This window comes from Mixophyes fleayi, chromosome 10, assembly GCF_038048845.1.
Source record: "Mixophyes fleayi isolate aMixFle1 chromosome 10, aMixFle1.hap1, whole genome shotgun sequence".
NCBI lineage: Eukaryota > Metazoa > Chordata > Amphibia > Anura > Limnodynastidae > Mixophyes > Mixophyes fleayi.
In genome coordinates, this window is record NC_134411.1 from 98,584,173 (window position 1) to 98,610,645 (window position 26,473).

Consider the following 26,473-nt stretch of genomic DNA (forward strand, 5'->3'; position numbering starts at 1 on the left):
TGATGATGATGATTGCGGCAGCCAAACACTGTGTGGGAAGAGAATCCTACTCTACTTGTCCAACACCGGTTACCGTAGAATGGTAACCAGTCATTGGCAGGTTGCTATTTGCACCTCCCTACATAACGGTGATCCTCGCCTTGTGTTATATGTAAGCTGCAATGCAATGTTTGCAGGCGTATTCTTGTACTTTCTGTGCTGTATTGCAGCAGATAATCTTATACCAAACAAAAGATCTGCTCGATACCTGTATAAAGGACCAGAAACTCTTCAGGGGATTCTCTGCTGATAATTCAGTAAATGGCTACAGGCAAATGCTTCACCCAAATGCATCTCTCACATTCAAGAACTCCTATGATACAATAAAAGCGGTACAGCCCCAACACCAAGGCTACCCAACTGGCACACTGGGAAAAAGCTGCTCTACCCACACAGACCAATCGGATGGCTGCTTTCATTTTTTAACTCTTCAAGAAAATAGTATTTGATTGGTCTATGCTCCTGGCAAATATTATTCTCCTGCGCAAAAGGTTAAAAAATGCCCACTAGCGCCCACTGATGTACAATGCACCGGTCCTAAGACAGTTTTCTATTTAAACTCTTTAAATACATACAGAACAAATGTCAAAACTCTACACGCAACCAACGTAATGCTTATCCAATGAAAGCATAACAGGCACAGATGTAATAATAACACAAGTTAATTGTGTTCACTTCATTAAAATCTCTGTAAAGCTAAACAATTAGAGGCATTGTCATCTGGATTATCGCCAGAGAAACTGAGGCGGCAAAGCCATCTTGGGTCACCTAAGGTTAGTACATGTGGGCGCTGTAAAACGGTGCTCGCTGAAGTGCAGGTAATTTGACCTGGTCGAAGTACAGTGGACGATAGCGCTGTCACAGAGGCCAGGAGCTTTTCTGTAGAACGCCATTATAACCGCTGCAGCCAACACTGAAATGAACGCAAAGCCGATGCCTGCCCGGGAGCGCATGTACGGGTCCATGTGCTATTGTTACTCTCTGCACCCCAACACCAGAGAGTATGTATTAGGCTTTTATATTGTGTATATAAACAAGATTTTAACATTTTAATTTAATACTCTGTATGTCATCAGCAGGACACTCCCTAACCTCTGTTCTCATGTCAGTATTTGTGTCTAACTTGCATGTCCCTGTTTTCTGCACTGTACAGCACTACAATAAGTCATAATAACGTAATACTACAAGCCATAATAATATAATAAAATACAAATATGCCATAATAATAATAATGACACCTGTGTGTATGATAAATACACCAATACTTCAGCATACGGTGGGTGTTGTCTGCTTTTAAAAGGAAGAACCTGCTTCTTGGTATAAAATAGCAGGAGATTGTAATTTTATTACAGAAAAACCAAAGTATTGACCTTGGTGTAATAAAAATACATTCTTGCTTATTCACAGTGATAGAAGATGGATACATTTTATTGCAACTACAGACTGGAAAGTGGTGTGAGTGACCTTGTACATAATAATCTGTGTGTGTTATTATCCTTTGTTGTATAACACAGCTCGTCACTGCTAGATGTATGTGTCAGCTGAATGGCAATAATTGGGCTCCAGGGGGAGAAGGCAGTCTCAGCTGTATAGGACTTACCTTTTCTTGCCAATGCAGGATGCCAATTATTGCCAAGATGACAACACAGACTCCAATGAGGGCGATGGCGGTCAGTAGGACGATATTACTGGGGGTGAGGTACAGCCTGGCACTCCAGCTGAGGGCAAGAGAAGAGAGAATAATGGGTCCAGCGCACATAAACTGTCTTCTTATCATTCATTAAGCAGCAATCCCACGAAAAAAATCAGGTGTGTTCTTTTTCACATAAATAATTGTGGCAGGATAGAAGAACAATGTTGGTATTTACAATTTCCTCTTGCTATTAAATATTTATCATTCTAGACTACCATGGCAACCACAGTCACATGATGTATGAGCAGAGGGGCTTTGAAACGTCCCTTTGAGCTCTGCATGCACTTTGACTTCCTCCTTTCTCCTTTCATCCCCTCTGCCATCACAAGACATGCTGTGTCTGGCAGTCATTTTTTGTCTGCCAACCAGATACCGTATTTTAAGTAGTGCAGCCCTATGCGTAACTGTGGACAGACATACAAACATATTGCATCAATCCTTGTGCAAAAACCACAAAAAAGCAGACCGAATAGACAGTGAAACATGACACCGTACACTTTAATGCACTTTATTTTTACTTTATATTTACATAATTGTAAAGTAAGAAACTAGCAAGAGGCTACAATTATCGAATGGTTCTGGCTTTGCTGGCCAATGGGCACAGAAATAAAGATAACTTTTTGGCTGTTCAATAACTTTTACATTTATACATTTGACTGCAAAATATTGTAACAATGTGAAATAAAATTTCAATGACACTAAACTATGACTTAGCTGCCACCCTGCACAAAGCTGAGTCAGATCTGTTCCTTGCTATAAGCTTCATCACAGGCATGTAACTCACATCTTCACAGCTGTTGCGGAACTGCAAGCCTCAGCATGTCCTGCTATACAACTCATAGTCCTAGAATGGCTGGAGAACTATAGGTTGCCTACCTCCAACTAACAAAGGCTATCAGGGGGATGCTGGTAGTTGTAGTCCACTAATGCTGTGTGATCTATAAGGGGCTTAAGTGTAACTTGGGAGCCATTAGTGAGCAGATGATTTAGAGTTTGATATGAATATAACATGGAAAATAAAAAGAATCAAACTCTTCCTCTCTTCTTCCATATCCAGGAGACGGCCGCTTCTCAGACTATTAATATCTCACTGCGCTATGTTTTTTTTAGGAATAGCATAATGTAAAGCTATAGAACCCAACGTCTGCCACAACCTTATTTTCTATTTCACATGTTTACCGTGATGTCCTCTGCAGCAGTGTTTATCTGTACATTATACACTGTGTACCAGAATTAGCATCTTATTCTAGAACACCGCTTCTCCCTCACATGCGTTCTCCCAACAAAACTTCATCTCCCGGCCGTTGGGCATTCTGAAATCACTTCATTTGAACAATGATCGACACCAGCACCGAAGGATTTAATTTACTGTCATAGATCTGATTCACTGGCTCATGCAATTAATTTGTATGGAAACGATACTATGACGAATGACCCACAAATCAGTATTCATAGCCATCGCTGTCAATCTCGGGCCTGCGGAGAGTGAAATACGGCCGGCTCCTTGCCGACATTAATTTACCTGCAGGTTTTCGCTGCAAAACAGCCAGCGTGGAATTGTTACTGCTCCACGATTGCATTTTGCAATTTTTTTCCAATAGCTGAAGTGACCGACTCTCCCATAAACAAGTGTCGAGACAAAACACATTAATTTGTGAGAAGCCTCTAGGAGTGTCTATTTTTACACACTGGATCAACACAGGAGTGCTCTGGGTTTTAGGCACCACTAACAAAGAATTGGGATTTAAATTTTCCTGCAGACCTCCCATCCGTTTGTGAGACACAGCTGTCGCTTGTACGACGACTGCTGGGGACGTTTGTAGGACCGCTGCCGAAAAACTGGTGCATGATCCAAACAGTGAGGAACTACAACTAACACGGGGAGAGACCCTTTATGGCCCTTTTATTAGATGCTCTGCACAATATAACGAACATTTGTCATGATCTAGCTGTAACCATCTGTAGATTTCCAGCCAAAAGAGCAAACTGCATTATTCTACAGATTACTAGTAAGAAAGGGGCGACCTGGAAGAGATTAGATGTATAGTACAGTCTATTTAACATCTTCTATTAGTACAATCACTGACTGATTGGGAATACTACGTGAACGGCTAGCAGCGATGCGCAGCCTGGAGAGGACAGGGTTAAGGGGGCTGCAGTATCACCCGGCCGGGCAGTTGTTATTGTCAGAGATCTCACGCAACTGCTTATTATGTGGAAGCAGTGAGGGCCGCACAACGAGTGGGAGCGGTGTACATTATTCTGCAGTGATTGCAGGAAGGTGTAATCTTCTGGCCATCTGTTGTTGTGTGTAATCCAGGCGCACTTGTGACAGATCCGTAATACACAAGTCATTTCACACACGCGGCTCTGGAGCGCATATCTGTGTGTGTCTGCTGCATCGTTGTATGTCTTATAATGTATAATCACGTGGCGAAGATACATTGTACATTTTACCCACTCAGCACCTAGTTGGTCGAATGCTCTTAATTTAAATGTAGAAATAGCCAAGTGTGCCCCATAACCCGCTCAATTCTTATACCAACCACAACACTATGCTGCCCGTATATAAAACACTGATCAAGCAATTCTAGTACAGTCGTTTTATAGGAATCAATCAGAAAAATACATTGTCTGCTTTTAGGCTTCTGGCAAAAGTTCCTTGATGCATCATATTATGAAATTATTATTAGTTTGTGATAATTATAAAATGAATTGCATCTATCACCTGCACACAGCTGAGGCAGACATATCAAGGATGTCACTGGTTCCTAGTGACTGGATAGGCTGCATTCTCAGTGATGTCACTGATTCCTAGTGACTGGATAGGCTGCATTCTCTGTGATGTCACTGGTTCCTAGTGACTGGATAGGCTGCACTCTCAGTGATGTCACTGGTTCCTACTGAATGGATAGGCTGCACTCTCAGTGATGTCACTGGTTCCTAGTGACTGGATAGGCTGCACTCTCAGTGATGTCACTGGATCCTAGTGAATGGATAGGCTGCATTCTCAGTGATGTCACTGGTTTCTAGTGACTGGATAGGCTGCATTCTCAGTGATGTTACTGATTCCTAGTGACTGGATAGGCTGCACTCTCAGTGATGTCACTGGTTCCTAGTGCATGGATAGGCTGCATTCTCAGTGATGTCACTGGTTCCTAGTGACTGGATAGGCTGCACTCTCAGTGATGTCACTGGTTCCTAGTGAATGGATAGGCTGCATTCTCAGTGATGTCACTGGTTCCTAGTGACTGGATAGGCTGCACTCTCAGTGATGTCACTGATTCCTAGTGACTGGATAGGCTGCACTCTCAGTGATGTCACTGGTTCCTAGTGAATGGATAGGCTGCATTCTCAGTAGTGTCACTGATTCCTAGTGACTGGATAGGCTGCATTCTCAGTGATGTCACTGATTCCTAGTGACTGGATAGGCTGCACTCTCAGTGATGTCACTGATTCCTAGTGACTGGATAGGCTGCACTCTCAGTGATGTCACTGGTTTCTGGTGAAATTTTAGTCTAGCAGCCTACAAAATGGCTACCTCCTCTGTGTGTAGGCAACGGCTGTATTTTTGCAACAGAAACATTTTAGCATATTATTTTTACAGGAAAGTGACATTGCATACAGCTTATAAATACCATAACCAAGACAGCTTTTCAGTCATGACTTTATATCATCAGTTATATATTTCTCCTATTTTCTTTACAAAACAAACCAGTCTGCATTGAATATCAGCTAAAGTAATATGAATCAAAGCAACCCCCTTTTTTTAACAAAATACATAAAAAGTTTTTTATGATGCAAGAACTTCTTATGTCTGTTCTCAGTGGGGCTGTATAAAGAATACAAATTGCAATACACACGTTTGGGAAGCCCCCGCACTAGGTGCAGCTGTGCACTCTCCAGCTACATCTCCCTCTTTGCTGTTTATTAATTGCAGCATTAAACAAGCCAAGCTGAAGCACTTTCCCTCCGCGACTACAGGTGCTGATGGAAACAACTAAAACGTCTTGTGTTATGATACAGATTTACGGGCTAATTGCAGAAGGTTTGACTTCAGGCTTCTCTTCCGATTCCCAAAATAACTTGGATCACACCAGAGAGCAAAATCAATAGATACTTATTAAGAAAGATACATTTGGAGAGAGGGCACTGACTTCCAGGAATGAGAGTGCTGCGGGGGGTTAAGAAGTGGCTGCAATCTCCAACAACAAGAATAAATAGTAGGTAACGCTTTCCCTGTCTAGGCAGCCTCCGGAACGCGTCAGTTGATTCATTCCGACAGAGTGTGGTGAAACGTTATTCTACAACATACCAAATGTTGTATGATCAGTTTGTAGAACAAAAAAATAATATTCACAGTTAACTATTTATTATTTTTAACCTTTTTGGTGCTGTGCAATGGAAAAATAAGCATAGGTTTCTAGCCTATCTACTTGTGACCTGGAGATTTTAGTTGACCTGTTTTAATCCAGCCAGACAATAGTCCAAGCTCTCATACCTGCTCCTTTCATTACAGGGATCCACAACCACTGTTTTACATTGTTGAAACAAATAGTTAAGACTTTGCGATGCTTTAAACCATATATAGTACCTATATCTCGCCTTGCTCAACAAACCAAGAAACCATAAGATGTACAGTTCTTTCTAACCCATTTGTGTTGTGGACATTTTGGCTGACCTACTTCAATTCAGGTTGAAAAGATACTAGTCTGAGCTGTGACCCCTCGCTCCCCCCACATTTCCCCTAAACCGCAAGTTTTGCTCCAATCCCAGTTTGATACAAACCAACAAGGGATCTAAGGAACCCCTAAATGGTTACCCCATATCTCTTAAATCCCTTGAAGAAAAGGACACACAGGCTCACAGCTGTTTGTGATTGTTATAATGGTATTAAGTGTCTAGCGATCGAGTGCGCTAGTGATGTATTAGCCAAACGCGTCAGATTGTGTGATACCTAATCATTAACACCGTTGTAGTTCACAATAATCTCAAATGGTATATTTATGGAGGGTCTGGAGTTCAGGAGGCATAGAATTACCTTTTAGGGATATTGTGCGGGTACGGAATTACAATCAGCTGGGAATTTGGGATGATTGCCGTCCATTCATGTCTTCTTATTTGCTAAAAAAAATAAAATAAGACCCAAATTACTAATAAAGATCAGTATACAAACAAACCACCAGGAAACATTAATAGTACATTATTACAATAGAGACAAAAGCTATTTAGAAATCAGAGTTTTGAATGACCATTTCCATAATTAATCTGCCAGTGTAAATAATGTCTAATGACCAAAGAGATTCTACAACGTTTATATATGGGGGAAAAAAAAATAAAAAAAAATGCAATAAGAATTATTTCCGAAATAAGCTGCTTGTATACATGTATGTATCTTATACATGTGACAAATGTATTCTTACATTGCCTGAGTTGTGATGTCGTCACTTAAATATAGTTATGTCTTTAAATGATAACTAAGTCACAGAAATCCCAGGTGACCTAAAATATAATATATATATATATTATTTAAAGGAGGTTATACATGAACACACTCAGATACACACAGGGAATCTCTGTAGCTCTGATGCTTATGCCGCTCTGACCTTTTCCCCCGGGGGCCGTGGGATTCCGACGTACAGATGATCTAGGAAGTTGGCGCTGCGCCCTAATCCCAGGACGTTGTATGGCAGCTGCAGAGACATGTGTGCCGACTGACTCAGCTGCCCAACTGAAATGAAAGAGACAAATAATCACCAATGCTGCAACGTATACACGGAAAAATCCTTCTTCATCCAGGTTTATAGGATGTCGGCTGACCCACGAGCAAACTGAAAATCTACCATTTGTTACCACATTTCATTTTGATAGGAATTTTCTGTAAAGCTCTGGGGCATTCTGCACAAAGATCATCATTTCCTGCATACTGGCAGGACGATAACATGCTCTTTGCTTTATTAAAATGAAACATCAGCCACAACCTATGAAACAGAACCTGCAGTAACCACGTTGGAGGACTCTTGTTTTAAAAAAATACTACTGCAGTGTAATGGTCCGTGAAGTGTACCCATAACATACAGAGTAGAGGCATTACATTGTCTGAACCAATTTTCATGAGAATGCAGCCTATCCAATCACTAGGAGCCAGTGACATCACTCAGAATGCAGCCTATCCCTTCACTAGGGACCAGTGACATCACTGAGAATGCAGCCTATCCAATCACTAGGAACCAGTGACATCACTGAGAGTGCAGCCTATCCAGTCACTAGGAACCAGTGACCTCACTGAGAATGGAGCCTATCCAATCACTAGGAACCAGTGACATCACTGAGTGCAGCCTATCCAGTCACTAGGAACCAGTGACATCACTGAGAATGCAGCCTATCCAATCACTAGGAGCCAGTGACATCACTGAGAATGCAGCCTATCCCTTCACTAGGGACCAGTGACATCACTGAGAGTGCAGCCTATCCAGTCACTAGGAACCAGTGACATCACTGAGAGTGCAGCCTATCCAGTCACTAGGAACCAGAGACATCACTGAGAGTGCAGCCTATCCATTCACTAGGAACAAGTGACATCACTGAGAGTGCAGCCTATCCATTCACTAGGAACCAGTGACATCACTGAGAGTGCAGCCTATCCATTCACTAGGAACCAGTGACATCACTGAGAGTGCAGCCTATCCATTCACTAGGAACCAGTGACATCACTGAGAGTGCAGCCTATCCAGTCACTAGGAACCAGAGACATCACTGAGAGTGCAGCCTATCCATTCACTAGGAACAAGTGACATCACTGAGAGTGCAGCCTATCCAGTCACTAGGTACAAGTGACATCACTGAGAGTGCAGCCTATCCATTCACTAGGAACCAGTGACATCACTGAGAGTGCAGCCTATCCATTCACTAGGAACCAGTGACATCACTGAGAGTGCAGTCTATCCAGTCACTAGGAACCAGTGACATCACTGAGAGTGCAGCCTATCCATTCACTAGGAACCAGTGACATCACTGAGAGTGCAGCCTATCCATTCACTAGGAACCAGTGACATCACTGAGAGTGCAGCCTATCCATTCACTAGGAACCAGTGACATCACTGAGAGTGCAGCCTATCCATTCACTAGGAACAAGTGACATCACTGAGAGTGCAGCCTATCCATTCACTAGGAACCAGTGACATCACTGAGAGTGCAGCCTATCCATTCACTAGGAACCAGTGACATCACTGAGAGTGCAGCCTATCCATTCACTAGGAACCAGTGACATCACTGAGAGTGCAGCCTATCCATTCACTAGGAACCAGTGACATCACTGAGAGTGCAGCCTATCCATTCACTAGGAACAAGTGACATCACTGAGAGTGCAGCCTATCCATTAACTAGGAACCAGTGACATCACTGAGAGTGCAGCCTATCCATTCACTAGGAACCAGTGACATCACTGAGAGTGCAGCCTATCCATTCACTAGGAACCAGTGACATCACTGAGAGTGCAGCCTATCCAGTCACTAGGAACCAGTGACATCACTGAGAGTGCAGCCTATCCATTCACTAGGAACCAGTGACATCACTGAGAGTGCAGCCTATCCAGTCACTAGGAACCAGTGACATCACTGAGAGTGCAGCCTATCCATTCACTAGGAACCAGTGACATCACTGAGAGTGCAGCCTATCCATTCACTAGGAACCAGTGACATCACTGAGAGTGCAGCCTATCCATTCACTAGGAACAAGTGACATCACTGAGAGTGCAGCCTATCCATTCACTAGGAACCAGTGACATCACTGAGAGTGCAGCCTATCCATTCACTAGGAACCAGTGACATCACTGAGAGTGCAGCCTATCCATTCACTAGGAACCAGTGACATCACTGAGAGTGCAGCCTATCCAGTCACTAGGAACCAGAGACATCACTGAGAGTGCAGCCTATCCATTCACTAGGAACAAGTGACATCACTGAGAGTGCAGCCTATCCATTCACTAGGAACAAGTGACATCACTGAGAGTGCAGCCTATCCATTCACTAGGAACCAGTGACATCACTGAGAGTGCAGCCTATCCATTCACTAGGAACCAGTGACATCACTGAGAGTGCAGCCTATCCATTCACTAGGAACCAGTGACATCACTGAGAGTGCAGCCTATCCAGTCACTAGGAACCAGAGACATCACTGAGAGTGCAGCCTATCCATTCACTAGGAACAAGTGACATCACTGAGAGTGCAGCCTATCCAGTCACTAGGTACAAGTGACATCACTGAGAGTGCAGCCTATCCATTCACTAGGAACCAGTGACATCACTGAGAGTGCAGCCTATCCAGTCACTAGGAACCAGTGACATCACTGAGAGTGCAGCCTATCCATTCACTAGGAACCAGTGACATCACTGAGAGTGCAGCCTATCCAGTCACTAGGAACCAGAGACATCACTGAGAGTGCAGCCTATCCATTCACTAGGAACAAGTGACATCACTGAGAGTGCAGCCTATCCAGTCACTAGGTACAAGTGACATCACTGAGAGTGCAGCCTATCCATTCACTAGGAACCAGTGACATCACTGAGAGTGCAGCCTATCCAGTCACTAGGAACCAGTGACATCACTGAGAGTGCAGCCTATCCATTCACTAGGAACAAGTGACATCACTGAGAGTGCAGCCTATCCAGTCACTAGGAGCCAGTGACATCACTGAGAATGCAGCAGATTTGGTTTTGCACCATTACATTCTTTCTAAACACTGTGGAGTTTATTGCTTTTATGTTTGCCTGCTCCTTATGTTACGGTTACTCACCGGCACTATATGTGCCCTGAACTATTGCGTGTATATTGAATAGAAGCCCCTCTGTGCGTAGGTGATGGGTCCACTTTAAAAAGCAAAGAAGGATGCCAAAACAGTAGGTAAAATCACCGAAACACTCATCTAGACAACAGAGTATTATATTCAGAATGAATGCCATTCTGATTAAATAAGATCATAGACGGCCCGTTACAATTAGAGGGCTGAGGACAGATAAAATAAAAGGAATACAGGTTTTCAATTAGCTAAATTAACAATACGACCCCACATAGCAGTAACATAAATTAGGAATCAGCAATAATTTGAAATGCCTCATTTAGTATTTCTCAGACTACAGGACGTAATCAAGGTGATCTGTGAATGCTTTCAACAATAACCACTTCAAATAAACATCTTGTTTGGCATTAGACAGTGGAAAAAACATGAACATAATACAATGCTAAAAGCTTGGCATTGTGTGCTGCCCATGGTTAATTGTGATGCACTTAGAGAGTCATATAAAGGGGGCTTAAGGCACAACATCCGAATGGATAAATAAGATCAGTGTGTATCCCTTTCTGTTTCATGGACAACCTGCGGCTCTCCAGGTAATGCCAAACCACAAGCCCCAGCATGCTTTGCCAGTTGATAGTCAACTCATATCTGGCAGAGTATGCTGGGACTTGTAGTTTCACAACACCTGGAGAGCCACAAGATTGGCCAGACCTGCACTAAATCTTCCAGAAACCTCCTGATCAATATGTTAGAATGAGCGTGCCATGCAAAATGTAAAAGAAATGTGGCGAACAGTTCTCAGAGCAACTTATAAACAGACTCACTTCCTCCATCATCATCACCATTTATTTATATAGCGCCACTAATTCCGCAGCGCTGTACAGAGAACTTACATCAGTCCCTGCCCCGTTGGGGCTTACAATCTAAATTCCATAACACACACACACACACACACACAGACTAGGATAAATTTGTTAGCAGCCAATTAACCTACCAGTATGTTGTTGGAGTGTGGGAGGAAACCGGAGCACCCGGAGGAAACCCACGCAAACACGGGGAGAACATACAAACTCCTTACAGATAAGGCCATTGGCAGGAATTGAACTCATGACCTTAATGCTAACCACTAAGCCACCGTGCTCCATCCAGCCAGAATAGTGAATCAGTGGTACAAAATATAACAAAATGCGTACAAAACGGAAACGACCTTGCTTGTAGGTGGCCGTATCCAATAATGGCCCCTGGGCCTCTGAACTCTCTGAATTATATGCGTGGTAGATGGCGCAACGCAAGTCATTACATCACGCCAAGCATTACCAATGTAATGTCACACTAGGAGTTGAAAGACTACAAGTCCCAGGATGCACTGAGCTTCCCAGCCACTTCAGAAACATGTCTCTAATAACATGGTATCTATGGCATATGAGACGAATGTCAAGAGGAGTAGATGAGGGTTGTTGACGGCGGTATGATGTTAATAAAGCTTAAAATACTCAATGACTATACAGTAGCGCTTCCAATGGAAAGAAGGTTTCGTGTATTAGATATCCAATTAAAAAACGGCATACGAAGAATACAATGTTTTAACGGTTTTCAGCTGGTGTAATTTCAAGTTCCTACAACAGTTTGGCCAAAATATCTGGCGCTATCTTATTCAGATGGATTTCATGCGTCTTATTTTGCTTTCCAAAAGAGGATGGAATCTTGCAATACCAATGAAAAACCGAGCAGAGATTTAATTCTTTCAACCACAACAGCCGTCTATAAAAACCTAAAACACAAAGTCTGATTTCAGAGGTCACACGTCCCCGTCTGGCCCAGATGTCCCCAGACATATTCTAGCTCTGTCTGGCCTCACATGAAGCAATTATTTCACTCTTGTACTAGTTAATGGCAACACAAGGCAGAATCACTGGACTTCTTGTGCGGGGAAAACTTTCGACGGATCAGTTTAATCATGTGCTCAGCTGTCATATGTATAATTACTTGTAGGGTCGGCGGGATCGGAGATTGTCAGTATTAATGTAAATCTTACCGCTGCACATCACACAACGGCTGTCTATGGGGTCTGGGCTGTTGGCTCTCTATATCCTGTGATAATAGGGGACAATCTGTCCACTGTGACCTCATAAAGCATCTACTGGTTGGTGAAATGTTACTTTTAGTTCTAGCTAATAGAAGAGACTATTGCAGTAAATGGAATGGAATGTTTCTGGCAAAGCTCCACAACTGCTGTTTAAAGGAGTGTTGCCGGGAAAGATTTATAAGTAGATAAATCCATTTGGTAACAAGGTTCAAATTTTGTAAAAAACACATAGAGACTGACTCAAGTCCGAAGACAACTAGCGGTTTAAAAAAGAAAAGAAGAAGAAAAAGAAAGTTCAAATTGGAGCTGATCTTGAGATGCGATTCAATTGAATCTGGGTGTAAGTACGATTTGCCTAAATGTTACTTCCAGAACAGACTGCAGGATATGTACGTGCATATGTGCAATATACAGTCACATCAGAAAATAAACTCGATCAACTAGTATACTATAGTAATAATAATATAATCATTAATAAAAAGGTGTTCTGTGTTATCTAATGGCACGGATACGTGTAGTTTTTAATACAAAGACAATGCTGTGACAATCATCGCTATCAGTCGGCTCTGTAGCTGGTGCAAATGACAATTCTGAGAAACCCTGGACTTGAATCAGCCGCATCTGCTTCAGAACTTTGCCAATGTTCGCCCACCCGCTTCCCACCCCAGTTCCGCACTTTAAGTCGTAGGCAGTCCTGTCAATTGCGTTCGCACATTAATTGCCCGCAAATTGCGCTCGTTGGCGTAAGGTCTTTGTCGGACGAAGGAGCAAAGCAAACTCATGCAAGATACGGCACGCAAATGGACTTCCATTCTTAACATGAACCAGGCCCGTTGTCATAGGCTATTAAAGAGCAGAAAGAGGACTCAGGAGGCTAGGGCTGCATAACCGGCCCCTTACCTAAATCTTGCATGGGGCCTGGTCCTGCCCCTCACAGTTTCATACGCAGTAAGTACTCAGGAAGCAGGACACGCCCACTCGCATCACATGACTCACTATCAGTGTTCCATGACGGAATGTACAACAAGCAGAGGAGAAGTCAGACTACTTTGTGGCGTAATGTTACAGAGCAGGATGAGGTGTCATCAGTCATTGACGCTCGTGTACGGAGAACAGGATCACATTTCAATTTCACAAACTTGCAGCATCAGCAGCTTTGTCTCATTTATCTTTAAAAAGTGGCGGAACGATTTTACAGAACGAGATCTATGATTAAACACCTTGCACTCTGTTTTAGTGGGAAGTGAGTACCTCTCCTTGTTCTGTCGTACAAAGACCTACAGGACACCTGTTTATACATCACCCCATAGCTACAGGACAATACCGTTTATGTTAAGTCACAACCAGTTTAGTAGAAAATATAATGCTATAGAAAAGGGACATATGTGGATTTTTAAAGGGGAACAGAAGATTATTTAATAATAGCCTTAAATGGGAACTATTTTGTTAAACAGCATGTCACTTCTGAACATTATGTGTGAGTGGATTACTGAACCTAAATAAAATACCTAAAGAGACAAATGTGCTTGTTCATGGATGGATTGATAATGAGGCTTAGAAGGGAGCTGCTTCCCTATCTACAACCAATATGATGCAAGGCCTGGCCAACCTGTGGCTCTCCAGGTGTTGTGAAACTCCAAGTCCCAGCATGCTTTGCTAGTAGATTGCAATCTGACAGATGCCAGAGCATGCTGGAACTTGCAGTTTCACAACACATGGAGAGCCACAAGTTGGCCAGGCCTGGTATATAGGAAGATAGATATTGTATAGTTAGAAGACGTTTGATGCATAAACTGTTTCATACAGAGATGCATTTGACACCACAAACTTCCTGGAATCTCCCATCACTACTTTGTGCTGGTATAAAGGTTTAGATTCTCTGATTGGCTACCTGTTGAACTAGACCCCCCCCCCTTTTTAAGGTAGCTATAATTGGGCATGCAATTGTAGGTAGAGCGGAAATACTCTGTGCTTCTGCAATATTGTAATGCTCAGGTTTGATACATATTGCTAGTCCTGTCCATTTCATCTCCAGTAAGTCTGTCTGCAAGAATGACTACAATAGGCACACTGCCCCTCGTCATAAACACCTAAACAAGGGTTTACTCTTCCTGCAAGCACATTATTTCTGTACCATAGAAATATCTAACTTCATTTGATTTGGGGCAGCCTAGTGGTTAGCACATCTGCCTCACAGCACTGGGGTCACGAGTTCAATTCCCGACCATGGCCTTATCTGTGTGGAGTTTGTATGTTCTCCCTGTGTTTGCGTGGGTTTCCTCCGGGTGCTCCAGTTTCCTCCCACACTCCAAAAACATACTGGTAGGTTAATTGGCTGCTATCAAAATTGACCCTAGTCTCTTTCTGTCTGTCTGTCCCCCTCTCTGTGTGTGAGTGTGTGTCTACATTAGGGAATTTAGACTGTAAGCTCCAATGGGGCAGGGACTGATGTGAATGAGTTCTCTGTACAGAGCTGCGGAATTAGTGGCGCTATATAAATGATGATGATGTTACTGTTATCCATATCACTATTATTTCTTACAGAAATCAATTCAGAGATTTTGTTTCAGAAAAGCCTTCCAAAAATTGTGGTCTGCGGGCATATTAGATCTGGTAAATTCTTTTTTTATTGTCTAAAGTCTGTGTTTAAGAAAGACAATATATGGATCTTTCATGTTGGCGTTTTTCTGTGCTCCATTAAATAAAACAACAGGTCATTAGCAGGAAGGATAGAATTTAATGTTCCCCGGTACATACCCGGTGATTTTAATTGCTGGGTTATTAATAAACTATAAAAGACTCTTTTGTTTACATGGATCCTCATTGACTGTTTAGAACACATTGGATTGTTATTCTCTTCTCTTAAGAGATGCGTTTTTGGCATCAGTCCAAGGTTTGCACTGGTAACAAGGAATTTAATGGACGAGGAATGAAATTATCCTCGCGGGTGTCCTAACCCTGTGTGCATACAGCCAGGCGAGCCGCTGCTTCACAGGTATTAATTTGTCAATCTGCGCAGGATGTTAAACGTGGGATGTTGGAGCGATTTTCATGAAAAAACAATGAGAAAAAGATTGTCACACTGTCGCTATAGATCAAGCTGTTATGAGCTGGGTATAACAGTGGAATGTGAGTTATGGGTAATTAAAATGAGCCACTATTGAAACAGGGCCTTTGTAGGCGACCTTTTTCTGTGCCAATCGCAAATCATTCCAATGAAAACCGACGTCCTGTAAAGGAGATATTTTTGGACGCTGTGTGGTATAAGAGATACCCTGGTACCTGGCTACCAGGACTATAACGCGATCCAATTTTATGATCAGTGCAGCTCATTCATGTCGGCAGCAGACACAGTGCATGGAGCCTGGAGTTATCTGCAAATTTAGAAACCTGTTCCTTCACACTGTAAAGATAAGCGAGTGGCGGGCACCCTGTGACATTTCACACCTCCCACGGTCAAAAATGGAAACTGTCCACACCGTGTAATTACTGTTATACCCTGCTTGAATTGCTACAGAAGTTCTGATGGTTTCTCATCATGCCGATTCAAGCTAATCGCAAGGCGAACGGTCAGGGTCTACACGAAACGTCTATTAGGCTTCCTAGGGGCATATTTAATAAAGCACGATAGTGCTTTTAACGGATAATTAAGGTCCCACAGTGTCCTCCGCAAATTTATTAAGGGGGCATCGCAGCAGATATCATGGATATCTGCTGCTTTGCACTCCTCTTCGTTTTTTGGAGCAGTCACCATTCAACAGAATGGTGACTGCTCCTGGCCGCAATCTAACAAGTCCCGAAAAAACATTTTTTTCGGGAACTTGTCATGTTAATGTACGCCAGCTGCAGCTGGCGTACATGAGGAAATCTAATGCTGTCAGCTCTGCTCCGGAGAGCAGAGCTGGACAGCGCATGTGTGGAGGGATCACATGATCCCTCCCTGTCACTCACAGCTCTCTCTCTGCAACTATCGTTGCAGAGACAGAGAGGGGATCTGTGTGCGCATGTCCAGTTCTTGGAACTGGACATGCGCAATTGAAGAGTAAGGAGAAGACCCGAAGACAGCGCTTCCGAAGAGGCAGGTAAGTATGATTTTTTTTTTCACAGAAACAGCAGATTATCGGGACTGCTGTTTCTGTACTCCGGTTTTGATAAATTTGAGAAATGAATCAGTACTTATCCGTCCGATAAGGATTGATAACCATTTCTCTATTTCAACGTTAAATGATAAATGTGCCCCCTAGTGTCCAACTTCTCCAACGACAGACTCGCTTCTTTTACTACTAGAAAGTTTTACATTACAGCGGCTGTTATTTCTAGATTCGAGACTCCTGGTTGACCTGAACAAACGGTATGAGTGGGGAGGGCTTTATTCTATTTGGCACACATGACCCCAGTAAATGTCTTGTCAAATCGATGTGCCTTTTTTGTTTCAAAGTTAAAGGTCCTTATACATATAGGAAGGCAAATAAACTGAATTAAAAGTTAAATACATATTGGTTACATTAAAGAGATGCAACATTAGTTTACGACTCCATCTAAGCAGCGTTCGGTACCAAGTTGTCTCTTAGGGGCACATTTATCAATGTTCGCAGTAAGTGAAAAATAGTTTTCAATCCTTATCGCATTGATAAGGATTGAACTGTTTCTCAAATTTATAAAGAACCCAACACAGGAACAGCAGTTCCGATAAACTGTTGTTTCTGTGATAAAAAAACATACTTACCCCCCTCTTCGGAATGCACTGTCTCCGGATCTCCTCCTTGTCCTCTTCCTTTTTTTTTTACTGCAATTGCGTATGTGCAGTTCAAAGAAATGCACATGCGCACAGACATCAACGTTCTGTCTCCACAACTATAGTTGCAGATAGAGAGAGCGGTGAGTGACAGGGAGGGATCATGTGATCCCTCCACACATGCGCTGTCCAGCTCTGCTCTTCGGAGCAGAGCTGACAGCACTGAAATTATGTTAATGTACGCCAGCTTCAGCATGACAAGTTTCCGAGAAAAAATATTTTTCGGAATTTGTTAGATTGCCAGAGGAAGCAGTGACCATATTATCGAATGGTGACTGCTCCCAAAAACGAAGCAGAATGCAAAGCAGCAGATATCTGCTGCGATGCACCGTTCTTAAATATGCGGGACACACAGAGGGCCGTGGATTTTACGGTAAGTGCACGATAGTGTAACATCACTAGTTAAATATGCCCCTTAGTCGCCATACACTAGGGTAACGGAAACCTTGATACAAAAGTACATCCGTGAGAATGTTCACTCTGCACACCTCAACACAACAGAGATTATTGGGGTCATAAGACCTGAAACAACTGCGAGAAGAGTAACAATGGAGGGGTAAGCGTGTGGTACACCATGAATACGGAGGGCAGTGCGGCCGAGTTATGAGATATTTTGAGACAAGAGAGGAGATGTATGTTGGTGCAGCTTTGTTGAGGGCCTTGTAGGTTAGTAAAAGTATTTTATATTGGATTCGGTAGAAAACAGGCAGCCAATGTAGAAACATACAGAGAGTGATTCAACAGAGGAATAACGATTTGCAAGGAAAATCAATCTTGCCGCAGCATTTACAAACGCGTTTCACATGTAATGGTTAACAAGCGCTTCTACAGAAAGATGGGAAGACAAATTGTAGTTCACAGCGGACCTTACTCTTCCTTACTGCACAGCAAGGTGCATTGAGAACACAGGAGCTGGGATGGGCGAGAGGCATTTAAATAATATTATTTTACTATGTAGTGTATGCAAGCAGCACACAATTATTTTTTTAAACTTTCATGTGGTGACCTTTCTTTGTGGTTTATGTCAGTAATCATCGTAGAGTTAAAGGCTATCTAAGCTTTGTGTCTCACTCGCAGTCTGATAATAATCACTGTGTGGCCCAGGTACCTTGCACTTAGAGCACATTAGCTGGATGTCTGCAGAGGTTTAAGCTGCTGCTAATAAAGATACATTATACAATCTCCTGCTTCATGTGCAATTCAGCCAATGAGAACCATGGACTCTGCTTCTAATCTCATCTCCTTTTCAATAGATTTTATAATGTATCTCTTGAATTAATTAGTTTAACCCAAAGTACAAGAAAACCCCTTATCTCGTGTGCTACCAACACATTCTCCTGTTTTCTGTTTAACCTTTAATGTGTATTTAGTTATTAAAGGAGCAGACGGGCGGTTATAGATCCTGGATGATGGTACAATGTACAGAATACCGCCACAGAACAGGAATTTCAGCACGGAACCGAAATACCAGAACGGAATCGGAAAGCTGGAATCAGAATGATGGGAACAAAACTGGATTGCTGGAACGGGACCGAAATGCTGGAGCCTGAACAGAACCGGAATGATGAAACGAAACCAGATCGCTGGAAACGAAAAGTCGAAATTCTTGAACTGGAATGATACCAAAATGCTGGAACTGGAACGGAATCTGAATGCTGGAACATTATCGGCATGCTGGGAACGGAGCTGAAATTCTTGAACCGGAACAATGGAATAAAGCCAGAATGCTGGAACTGAACCAGAATGCTGGCAATGGAACGGAACGGAACCAGAATGCTGGCAACGGAACCGAACCAGAATGCTGGCAACGCAACCAGAATGCTGGGGACGGAACGGAACCAGGATGCTGGGAAGGGAACGGAACCAGAATGCTGGAAAGGGAACGGAACCAGGATGCTAGGAACAAAACGGAACCAGAATGCTGAGAATGAAACGGAACCAGAATGCTGGGAACAGAACGAAGCGGAACCAGAATGCTGGGAACAGAACGGAGCGGAACCAGAATGCTGGGAACAGAACGGAGCGAAACCAGAATGCTGGGAACAGAACGGAGCGGAACCAGAATGCTGGGAACAGAACGGAGCGGAACCAGAATGCTGGGAACAGAACGGAGCGGAACCAGAATGCTGGGAACAGAACGGAGCGGAACCAGAACGCTGGGAACAGAACGGAGCGGAACCAGAACGCTGGGAACGGAACGGAACCAGAACACTGGGAACGGAACAGAACAGAACCAGAACGCTGGGAACGGAACAGAACAGAACCAGAACACTGGGAACGGAACAGAACAGAACCAGAACACTGGGAACGGAACAGAACCAGAATGCTGGGAACGGAACAGAACCAGAATGCTGGGAACGGAACAGAACCAGAATGCTGGGAACGGAACAGAACCAGAATGCTGGGAACGGAACAGAACCAGAATGCTTGGAATGGAATGGAACTAGAATGCTGGGAATGGAACAGAACGGAACCAGAATGCTGGGAATGGAACGGAGCAGAACCAGAATGCTGGGAACAGAACGGAGTGAAACCAGAATGCTGGGAGAAGAACCAGAATGCTGGGAACAGAACGGAGTGAAACCAGAATGCTGGGAGCGGAACCAGAATGCTTGGAAAGTAATGGAACTGAACGGAACCAGAATGCTGGCAACAGAACGGAACCAGAATGCTGGCAACAGAACGGAACCAGAATGCTGGCAACAGAACGGAACCAGAATGCTGGCAACAGAACGGAACCAGAATGCTGGCAACAGAACGGAACCAGAATGCTGGGAACGGAACTGGAACAATAGTGGAATGCTGGGACCGGAACTAAATGGAATCGGAATGCAGACTGCGCAGTCTAGCCAGAATAAGCAGAATGTAACTGCTAAATACACTTGTAATTAAGAAAAATCATTATATTATTTTGTGTTGCTCAGTGGTAAGAACTCCTGAATACATTTATTATGGTGATGTAAGAAAACAAAATGTGTAAAAGAGCCAAAGGGGATGAATGTAAGTTTATTTTACAGCCACCATACAAAGTGTTATTATAACTTAGACGTCTAATAGATGGTTTTGTGAGCCAAGAGAGGAGTTTATTTCTATAGATGTATGATCAGACCGAAAAGAGGGACAAACTAGAAAGACGGAGATCCAGAGGTATTGGATCCAAAAACATAGGGACACTTGAGAGGTGCATCAGTTATCAGCTTTGAACAGTTTAGTTTGGCTGAGTCATATACAATATTTCCCTTTGTATACTGTTATTAATTATAGGCTATGAACAAGATAAATGTATTTAGTACAAATTGAGGTAAGGTGCGGAAAAGGCAATTAATAAACTACAGTTATATGAAGGTGAATAATCCCTATAAGAGTCTACAAAGGACAGAGATATTACCCGAGTCAGCGTGTACTGGCAGAGATGACAAGATACATAAATTGCTTTATTATTCTGCATTCAGTTTTCTTGTCAGTGATGACCTTTATGATAACAGAGACAATAGCTTCCACTGACACACCCAACAAGCTATTCCTGGAACGGGATCAAACCCCAGAGAGGAGTCGCAGTCTTCAATCACTGTACAAATGCTGGACCAGTGTGGCTCCCTGCCCTCCGTGCCGCTCCCTGCCCTCCGTGCGGCTCCCTGCCCTCCGTGCCATTCCCTGCTCTGTTTAAACACTCTGTGACGCTCAGACAAGTGAACGCATTTCGCAGCTAATGGCATCACCCTAGAAAGCATTACCAAGTACTATACTAAATCCAGATCAATGCCATTAATTCATTCTGTTCCTGTGGCTGCTTACACTGAACGGGAGCCGAGGTCTCATTTTTTAAACAGTTTGAAATGACTGTGTACAGAGTCTAAAGCAGATTTCTGATTATATAGACTGCTGGCTCCCACACAGGTCACTGCTTTGCAACAGGGCAGATAATAATAGGAACTGCAGACTTTCTACGTGTTGGGAACACACTTGTCACTCATTTTTCCTATCACAAGATGGAACAATTTTGGGCAGGACAGAACTGGGGCAAGAGGCTATTTGTGCCTCCCGTTTTAGAAATGTCGCTAATTCCTAGTGAATTAATAGGCTTCATTTTCAAAAATGCACTAGAAATGGCTGCTTCCGCTGGAGTTCATTTTTTATGAGACGCAAAAGAGCAGCTCCAAACTACAAATGCTGCCTCAAGAACGCCGTGTTCACTGATGTGCGCAAATGCACTTAGACTTCAGCTAGGGTGCACAAGATGACAGAGAAGGATGGCACCATTCATCAAGGAGCAGAAGTCTGCACAGACAAAAGAGAGGAGTCTGGCGGGGCAAAGGCGTTCCTAGCTTAAAATGGAGTAGGCGCTCACGTTGTGGAGCAGTGCAGAAACGAGACTTCGGTATGTGGAGTGAGATTATTCTAATTATTATTCTAATTGTGTAAAGAGGTGGCGTATTCAGGGTCATATTGTGGGCAGAACGGTGGATTAGTGGTTAGCACTTCTGCCTTACAGCACTGGGGTCATGAGTTCAATTCCCTACCATGGTCTTATCTGTGTGGAATTTGTATGTTCTCCCCGTGTTTGCGTGGGTTTCCTCCCACACTCCAAAAACATACTGGTAGGTTAATTGGCTGCTATAAAAATTGACCCTAGTCTGTGTGTGTGTATGTTGGGGAACTATAAGCCCCAATGGGGCAGGAAATGATGTGAGTGAGTTCTCTGTACAGTGCTGTGGAATAAGTGGCGCTATATAAATAAATGGTGATGGTGGTGATGATGATGATGATCTTCGCCAAGCATGTCCATTCACCCTCTGCAAGGATATTAATTCTACACTGGTGGAGATCATGTCTCGCCCTATACATTTAAAGAGACAAAACAGTTCCCGTGCAATGTGTAAAAAAAAAAAAAGAAATACTGTGCAGGATCTGGCGTGACAAGGGTGGAGGGAGGGGTACATTTAATTCAAGCAAGGATTATTTTTTTTGGTCAGAGCACATTGGGTTTATAAAAGAACCCCACTGTGTGTCGGTGATGTATATACCAAAAATACACGAATACGCCAACGGTGGATTCTGATGATCAACAAGTTAACACCAAATACCATTTGTAACATGAAGCTAAGACGTGCAATATGTACTAAGGGCGGTTTATAGAGGAAGCAATGTTGCTTTTCACGATTATCAGCTAAACAAATAACTGTATCAGCGAAACAACACATATTTTCAAAGAATAAAAGGCAACAGCTTATGCGCGGCTAAAACACTGACTTTTAGGGGCACGTTGGTCAAGGTGCCATTACATATTGTGCGGCATCTGCAGAGCATTGATGGAGAATAACAAGCAGTTATGAGGAACAGGAGAAGGACTATTATGCATGCCTGCTGGGACTTATAGTTCCTCAATAACTAAAGAGCCATTGGTTGCCTAAGTATGAAGGTTTGTAATAACCAATGTGACCTAATAAGAGCATAACACAACATATTTACTGACCCTCAAAATGCCTGAATTTGTGGTTCAATGAGGAAATAGCGGCACTATCAGATCTCAGTGTCTGAGGCACAGAGACAGCGCCGGGGCGAGACAGATCATCCGTCTTACTTGGGTGAATGTTCCCACTTGTACAATAATAAAACACAATTCATCAGCGGGAAGCGTTGCTCGGTCTCTGCTCTCCCTGGGCAGCAGCTGTGAGAAGCGATGTACTGAGCAGACGGCCGCAAAGGTTAGAAGCCGGATTGTGTGCTGGGGAGCCCAGGAGAAGCACTGAAGTGATGAGAGAGGCAGCTGATGCTGCATCTCCCTGGCCCATAAAACCTGTCTCATGCTATACACGAAGCACATTAAAAACACAGCGAAAATCACAGGTCTTGGAGAGGAACACGAGATAAACGTTAGTTATGCTGCAGTCACACGTGTGCATATATATCACTATCCAGACACTCAGGGCCCGATGCATCTTCAAACACAAGTCCATTTACTTGCGGGTATCTCGTGTAAATCGCTCTGCGCTAGAACCAGACTTACGCCAATGTCCGCACGTAAACGACACTTCCGACTACCTACGAGGACTAATGTAGGCGATGTACAGTAAGGGCGTAAATGAGCACACGCACATATATTCGATTCAAGCTCTGGGCATCTCTCAGGTGCGTGTTATTATTAGCCGTATTATTTGCACCAGCTACATGTGTCAGTGCCGAGCGATAGCGATGACGGATGTGTTTGTAAGTAAGAGAAACTATAAAAGATTATTTTATGTACAGTACACACTAAGCACATCCTGACTTATGTCTTTCATGTAAAAAAAAATAAAAAAATAATGAATATAGTATTAATAGTTTAAAATTTCTTTTATACATTTTTTTATTTTCTTGCATGCGCTCTGTAAGACTTCATATTGCACAAATGCCTCTGCGTATGCTGCAGTCTGCTCTGTCTGTCTACGGCAAGTGCCGTATTGCCAGAGTGTACTCACCCAGATTCAAATGGAAACGTTTCTTGAGATCCGCTTGTACTTGAACAGGGGCGCACATGTGTGCAAGTTACGTGTTCCTTTACAAAAAAAAAGTTGCGCTCACGTTGCGTTTGAAGATGAAACAGACCCTGAGACTGATGCTCCACTGTTCTATTGTAATGCTAGATAGAGAAGGACCACCCACCTAAATGTCAGCTTTCTGCAAAGGGATGGGACGGATAACACACTGGCTACAAATTCTAGCTGTATTATAAGAACAGAGGATTTCATGTACAATTAAATCAATTATTGCTATACATAAAAATATTCACAACCAGTTTTCTGATTCTATACTGCCCCAAAAGTACCCATGTTTTATTTTAGTTATTTAACCTAGCAATTCTTACTTTATTTAGTAATTAGCTTTCGATCAGTTGTCTTCCCCTGGCTCATGCTGGAGACTATATAGGAAGAAGTAAGGCCAGGAATCACAGACATTCTATTCATACAAGAAAGACGTCGTCTACATTTTGAATATGGAATTATCTAGACAAAATATATTTCATGTTTCAAATGCATTAATGTGATTTTATGTTGGGGAAATCAAGTTCACTGTATCGCTAATTTCTGAGCTAGGGATGATAATAACCAGTCTCCATATTCCCAGGAAAAGTTTTATTTATGTTGGAGAACAGAAGAATTTTTATTTTACAACAATCTCCTTGTATAGTGTGACAATACCCTGCTGGACTTCACCACTACATCCAGTATGTGTTGGAATATGAGCGCCAGAGAATTTCTTCCATAAATCTGAGCAGTGCCAGAGCGTGTACGATAGCCATCAAGTTTGGGACTATATAGAAGGTGTAGGTGGAATGGGCACGCACTAGGCACCCTTCTTACCCTGTGTGGAAAGATGGGAATAAGAGAGAGAACATGGGTGTCAATCTCGATGACAGGCGGGAGGAGTGATGTTGCGCAGTGTCGCACTCCCAGCCAATCACAGATACGAAGCAGTATAAGGTAGGAAGCACATAGGGTGTGCTGAAGTTCATTTAACTAATTAATCTCGCCCCCTTTTACCCCCCACTGTCAGCCAATCAGGAACGGTGTGTACTTTTATTTAAATTCCTGGGGCTGCCGGGGCTCATTGTTGTGGTGCCAGGGAAAAACGTGTCCCTCATTCAGTGTTTTAGGCACCCGAAATGTTGGCTCTGTAGGCGACCGATCTTAGCTCATCTAATGGTAGCATCGGCCCTCCACGAAGGCTTCCTGAACCAGCCCCAAAACATATTTTTATTATTATGTACATGTAAAATATGCTTTTCTTTTACACTCGCAGGTGCGTTGTACTGCGAGGCATCTGGTTGTCAGAACACGTTACCGCTACATGCCGGCATCTGGGCGACATCTGTGCCAACTACGCCACACACATTCTAAAGCGCTTACTATGTAATCCTCCTGGCGCTTCAAGCATGACGCCGCTGCCTTTGCCATGCTAATGAGTGTAATGACTGCAGGGCTTCCATTGCTGGAAAAACTGCTAAGAAAAGAAAAAAAAAACATTTTAAAGAGAAATAAAAGAACCGCTGCTCTTAATAGCTGCCATGTGTGTCTGCATTGTGTATTTCCAACTGGGACTAAACTGGGAAACTGTGAAGTTTCATGCTCGGGCTGTAACTGCGAGGCGGAGCTGTCAATCTGTGTCTGTCTTCATCTCTTTACACGGAGCGCAGATAGAGTCTTGGAGAGCACAGGAAGATTAAGGCAAAGGGATTAGATGAAATTATACAGCACTCGTTGCCTTTAACTCTTTCCGTCTCCTGGGTCCCGCGGAGAGAAGACGCTGGAGGTGGGTAGAAAGGTTATACCCTGATCTGTCAGCACTTCTAACAGTCCTCTGCTAATCTAAAATAAAATCTCTTTCTAGTGGTGCCGAGAATGAGGATAGAGGAGAGGCGTGGGGGGATGAAAGTTACTGCTACAAGAACAAGAACTGGAGAGAAATAGTCTCTTTTTTTTTTCCTATAATCTACTTTGACCCACATTTGCAGATGGAATCAGAATGTCTTCTTTGCATACTGTGGTCTTGAAATCAAGGTTAAGATGTCAATATTTCAATCCTTCATGCCTTTATTCCATGCTGTAGCCCCGGGCTGTACAACCAAAAGCCTACACAACCAAAAATGGCCCTTAAAAATTGGGTAAGCTCTACTAAACCACCATTTTATTCGGCATATGGACTAAAGCCAACACAACAGTCTTGATTTTTCCAAGCCAAAGGGGTCGTTGTTTAGCAGACTGAGGCCTGGGTGGTTTAAGGCATAGTCACAATTGTCCTGATTTTTTTCCCCCTGGAATGTTGGGAAATACTATAATATACATACGGTGCATCGTTCCGTTCAGTTCTATATCAGGCCCTCTGTGTGCTCTTTCCAGCAATTCTTCCCATATAGGAAGTAATGATACCTTTTATCTGCTGATAAATGCACAAGCTGTTTTACCAAGAAAGAACTCAGATGAGCAAGATTTTCAGGTCGAAGGTCAAAGCATTGCAAGCTATGAATGATAAAAGTCAGAATGGGTGCAAATCAATGCTCCTGATGAGGCCGCTGAGGCGTGCGGGGAG

General features: G+C 43.1%; 1 protein-coding gene across 1 annotated transcript in view; it reads right to left on the reverse strand.

Moving 5' to 3' along the window:
* Nucleotides 1-26,473, reverse strand: part of ITFG1 (integrin alpha FG-GAP repeat containing 1) — a 137,306-nt gene that overhangs the window by 3,042 nt on the left and 107,791 nt on the right. The window contains exons 15-17 of the mRNA XM_075189252.1: nt 7,339-7,463; nt 6,774-6,856; nt 1,640-1,757 (exon numbers count right to left, since the gene is read on the reverse strand). Coding sequence (XP_075045353.1) covers nt 1,640-1,757; nt 6,774-6,856; nt 7,339-7,463 — 326 coding nt within the window. The remainder of the gene's footprint in view (nt 1-1,639; nt 1,758-6,773; nt 6,857-7,338; nt 7,464-26,473) is intronic.